This window comes from Pterocles gutturalis, unplaced genomic scaffold, assembly GCF_000699245.1.
Source record: "Pterocles gutturalis isolate BGI_N339 unplaced genomic scaffold, ASM69924v1 Scaffold53229, whole genome shotgun sequence".
Lineage (NCBI taxonomy): Eukaryota > Metazoa > Chordata > Aves > Pterocliformes > Pteroclidae > Pterocles > Pterocles gutturalis.
The window spans coordinates 1-5518 of record NW_010132746.1 but is presented as its reverse complement, the minus strand read 5'-3'; the positions used below and the strand labels follow the sequence as shown (position 1 = coordinate 5518).

The window sequence follows — 5518 nt, the reverse complement described above, 5'->3', positions numbered from 1 at the left end:
TGCTTGCTGCTCTGGATGTGGGGGTAGGCGTGTGCATCGACGGGGTTGCCGGGGCTGACACCCATCTTCCACGACAAACCCTTATCCGGACAGTGCACCAAAGGCGGGATGGCCGGTGAAGCCGAAGCAGTCGAGAGCCTCATGGGCGATGCCAGTGATGAAGGGATGTGCGGGGCAACGTAGTGGGAGGGAGGCAGGTATAAAAAACGTTCACCGTTTGTACATACGGGTGAGTAAGCCAGGTGCTGCGGTAAGCTGTAGGTGGACTGCTGAGGTAGCAATGCCTTGTACATGTTCAAAGAATACTTATTTGGTGAGTCAAGGAAAGGGTATATGGTGGGTGTCGTGCCCTCCATATAGGGGTTTACCCAGGGGAGCCTTAGGTAACTAGCACCATTGACACCGAGGGGACTCTGCTTGTCACCGGTAGCTCGGTCCAAACCCAGTGTCTCTCCTGTTGGGACAGAGTTTTTTTGTATTCCAGGTGGCGTTTTGTATATAGCACTGAAGCCATTCGGGGCTTTCCCAGAGACAGCTGTGTTTTCTACCGCTTCGGGGGGATTAGACTTAAACTGTATCTCTGGATTTCTTTCAGGAGTAAATCCAAGCCCAGCTATCGAACTCGTAGCATCCCGTGATTTTTCCGAGCCAAGCCCGCACAAGCTGGAATAGACAATACTACTGGGGACTCTGAGTCCTTCTCGCATGAGTCCAGACCTGTCCATACCCAGAGCTGCGAGACTGTCAATGCGATGTGCTGTAGTCGCATCCACCTTCACAGAACAAGAAGCATGTTACTTTCACATTTCGCTACAATGATTACCACTCAGGCTACAGTCATGTCAGCATTTGGCAGAGAAACAATACCAATGCAAACATCTTGTCACCAAAACCTACAGAGCAATATATACCCCATAAACATCAATACCAATCTCTTCACACTCAAAATCCATCAGCTAGAAACAAAGGTGTGAGGACCCATAGCCCAAGCAGACAAAAGTGGCCTAGAGATGATGTTTGGTGGCATCACTCCCATGTGGCAACCTGTTCCTCAGCCCCAGCCCTGCCAGAGCAAGACAATGTGGGCTGGTGGCATGGAGAGCGGGAAGCGAAGGACAGAGAGTCTCTCCTCCTCTGGGACCTCTCTCTCTGCCACAGCTCTGCTCCAGAGCTCGCCACCGCCACACAATTCACGGGGCGAAGCGTCTGAGGACACAGCACGAAGAAAAGTCCGCTGTCAGAATTTCTTCCCTACTTGCTGCTCCCCGCGTATGCTTAAAGAAGGAGAAAACTACCAACTTTGCTGAAACTTTGATGTACTTAACACTTACATGAACTATTCTCGTTAGACATGCAGGTATGCTGCATGACATTACTCATAACGGAAAGAAAGTAAGAATATGATGTCATACGACAACACAACACCACAAAGCCAGCATCAAAAGATTAACAAGATAAACAAACAAAGTCCCATTTCACTGTTTCACAGAAACAACCGGCATGTGGCCAAGCCCGGCTAGAGGTGCAATAGACAGGTAGTTCTCCAAATGGATCATGTAATAACACCCATGGGTGGGAGACAGGGTGGGGAGGACAGGCACAGATGCAACAGCAGCATGAAGCTATAAACTTCTTACCACACTGTGATTCAGGTGATTTTCTTCCCTCAACTCCAGCCTGCTTTTCGGTGCATCACCGTCGTTAACGGGAATTTTCCTATTAAGAAACAGAAGCTCACTATCTGAAAACATCCTGCACATCTCAGATCAGTACAAGGTTATATCACCTCCATCTTTTGATTTCCCTAGAAAAGTCCTATATGATACCATATTTATCCTTTTGCAGACCCATGCAGAGTAACTACTTTAGAAAGTGAGGACCATTTGAAAACAGGTATAAAGGGTTCTGACGGCAGGAACACACGCAGCACACATCAGTGCAGCCTCTTCCAACACAAGAGATTTTTGTCAAGGTCTTATTTTTGCCCCTTGCCCTTTTCTTTTTCCAAGGAGAGAATATCCTATTTTAAACATATCCTGCTCATGTACCATCCATAAATGCTGTCAAGGAGAAAATGAAAATACACACGCTAATATCATATGAATTTCAGTTGTTCCATGCTAAAGAGGGAGCCGCACATCCGCGCCATACCAGTGTTGCAGCACTGAGACTTGTTATCATAGAAAACACCGATAAAGAATATACCTTAGTGCCAAATTTCAAATCCCAGGGACAAAAATTGCTGACACGCAGCAGAAGGAAAGTTTCAGCATTACCCAAAAGAATTCCTTTCAATCAAAGCGCTTAAAGGCACATCATCACCTTAAAGCAGAAATGCAATTTTAATGTATTTGTTTATTCATTTTTCAAAGATTCAACTCTCCTGCAAGTAGCACATAAAAATATTATGCCTAAATAACTGAGAGGAGGAAAGTGAGGATAGAGGACGTGAAGGCAGAGTGAGACATTTGGCCGTTTTCCTCCGGTTTATGTTTGTAAGTAGTTTTTCCCTGCAAAGACCAAAAACTTTCCCCAGCTTCTCGGAGGCATTTCACACAACAGTGAGAACACAGGTTCAAAGAGAAGACAGAAAAACATTAAAACCACACAAAACTGGCACAGAGAACTGCAGGCGTACCCGCAGCTCCTGTTCAGTGTCATTTCGCTTTTTAAAAAGCTGGGGTTTAAGGGAAGAGGACACCGGCCAGTCCCTGCATCACCCCATTGAAAATTATTAAAGACTCTAATTTTAATCATCGAATGAATGATATTCAGTAGGAAAAAAGGTGGGGAGGAAGAGAAATTTACTTGTGGGAGACGGAAAGGCCACTGTTGCCATTTCACAGGACAAGCTGTTGGTCCAAAGGCAGGGAACACCACCTCGCAGGCAAGAGCCCCTCTGCCAAACAGTCACTGCCAGAACGCGTGCACTGTTTGGTTTAATTCCCCTTCTCAAATACAAAATAATAAATTAATTGTAAAAGCGTGTTTAAAGGCTGCTTTGGGGAGCAATCTCTTTAAAGGCTGTCCCTGCTTCACTGACCCAGGTTGCCTGTTAAATAGTAAATCAGCGGCTGCTCTACCGCTCTCAGGCACGTCTTGTTTCTCTCCCCCACCTCCCCAGGCTGGGCTGATCTCGATGCAAGGCGGCAGCTATCTACTCCAGCATTAGGGAAGCGAGCGAACTCCGAGACCTCACGCTGCAGAATTACAGTGTGGTTTAACTTGCCAGAAGCTTAAATATTTACCTGTCTTCATTAATTCCACACATGCGGACCCTTTCATTGCTCATCCAGCTATGAACGTTGGCATACAGGGGAGTTGCAGAAAGCATGACGTCTTCTTAAAAATCGCCGCTTTTCTTCACGGCTTTATATTCTATTAAAATTAAACAAAAAAAAAAAATAAAATAAAAAGTTGAGCAGATTCGTCTAGGAGGAAGTGCAAACATCACGGCATAGCAGCCAGCCTCCCTCCGGGTAATTAATAATGAATGCAGGATTGGTGCGGGGAGCGAGCTGCCTACGTTAACCACTAAGGGAGATACCCTGCAATAAAGGAGCAAATTGAGGGCATTTATAGGTCAGAGGAGACGGATCTTTTCCCCAGCGCACATCCAGAAAATTAAGAATCATTTCAGGCTATCGACAAATAAAAGTTTCACCACTGCATTTTGTTTGAACAAGAATGACTCAGCTGGCCAGGTACACACCAGTCCCCAAACCTTCTGAACCAAGGAGGGAGACCCCTCGGGCTGGGGGAGCATGTGAACTACCCACAGATGCTCACAAACAGCCCTGCATTAGGAACACACAAGAGCAGGAGTGCATCGCAAGAGCAGCCACACACCGCGTGTATTAGCTGCACTGATTGCTGATGAAGCTTTCACGTGAGGACTTAAAACTGAAGAGACGCTGCTACAGAAGAGATCTAAATAAAAACCTCCCCTTTAGTGTCTGCACATGACTAACTTGGAGAAAGGGGTTAAAAATAGTAAGTGGGTTGGCGAGCTCCCCACCCCTTGATTTGATTAAGCACCGAGCCCTGGTGGCTTCTGCATCAGAGCTGCTGCTACTGCTGCTGCTGCTGCTGCTGCTGCTGCTGTGAGTGCTTTCAGTAATTCAATGATGCCTGCTCACTCCAGGGAAAGAAATCATTAGCGGGCTCGCTGGAGAAGTATTAGCAGTCCAAGAGGATCGGCGTCACGTGCAGCCAGGGAGGCAGGTGAAAGGTAACTGCATTTTCGCGTCCAGCGGCGGAGGGGGAAAGGCTTTTCCTCCTCTCTACCTTTGCCTAACGCCACCTCCGCTCGCATTAAATTCTGGTTTGCTGCATGAGCGAAGTGTCAGGACAAGCTGCGTTTTATTAACAGGATTATCGCGGCGCGTGATTTATTCCAGTGCAAGATTTTAATTGCTCTTCGGAGGTTGAGTCGTTTCTTTTGACTGAGCTTCAGCCCGCATCCTGCTGCTAAATGCTGGGTTAATAAGTAGGGGGAGCCTTTAATGCACAGGATATCCCTCAGCTCTTCCTCTCTCACAAAAATAGAAGCCTTTAAGCAGGAGGCATGATACTCCCTTTACGCGCACACACAAGCCAGTAACGGGCGATTGACCACTGGGAGTTTAATGCCTAAGGTCTCCCAAAGCATCCACGCTTCCCCAGCAAACTCATTTCCTTTGTCAGGCTACAAAATATGCAAATGATCACTTTGGCATTTAATGGGGAAGCAGCCCAGATTGGGCCTTTAACACAATACTTCACACAGGTTCAGAGAGGTTTAAGAACTGAAACAGCAGGAAAGCCTTGTTCCCCAACACTTTTTTCTCCCCTCAGAGAGGCCTTTTGTGCAAAACTCCACGTCTGGAACAAATGTATATTAATGAAACAGCGCATTGACCCTCCTCTCTCCAAAATGGTTAGCTCTCCCTAATGAAGTCCACAAAAAATCGCTGCAAGGAAACAAAAATCCGCGGAGATTAGATACCGCGCTATCATTCAAAAGGAGTTATTTCACTGGAAAGACGGTTTCTGGACAGATTTACTGTTTTCCAGATGCGCCGCTCGTAATGTTTTCAATAGAGGCAGCAGCAGCATGGAGAGAGTGATTTAGAGTTTCACATAAGGTTAGTAGCCACCCCGTGCGCTGCCTCATCCGTGAGGGACGGACACTGGCTTGCAGGAGATGGGCCTTTGGCGGTGCACGGCCCCGCTCCCCGCACCCCGCTTTCCTTTCGGGGGCATGTGAGGCCAACCCATGCTGCTCCTCCAAGGGGCCGCCTGCGCCCGCCTGGTTTCCTCGATGGAAGTGTATCATTAAGATAAGGCGCGGTGCCTGAATTAGAGCCCGTCAATCCCCTGACGCACGCTCCACATCCCACCACCGCCGGAGCAGTACAAAGCCCACCATGACACTGGATGCAGTGGGCAGGCAGTGGGATATCCCAGGGCCCACCCAAGCTGGTCAGAGTCCACACCCTGACATAGCTGCCAGCTGCCAGCCCCTTCTCCGAAATCC

General features: G+C 47.8%; 1 protein-coding gene across 1 annotated transcript; it reads right to left on the bottom strand.

Moving 5' to 3' along the window:
• Window positions 1-7: 7 nt before the first annotated feature.
• On the bottom strand, window positions 8-3380 carry LOC104467244 (BCL-6 corepressor-like; the record flags this gene model as incomplete). The annotated part of the gene is made up of 3 exons (XM_010080963.1): window positions 3249-3380; window positions 1638-1716; window positions 8-773 (listed from the first exon to the last, which is right to left on the bottom strand). Coding segments are annotated over exons 1-3 (931 nt in total), but the record flags the coding sequence as incomplete, so codon positions are not given.
• Between the last annotated feature and the right edge of the window lie 2138 nt (window positions 3381-5518).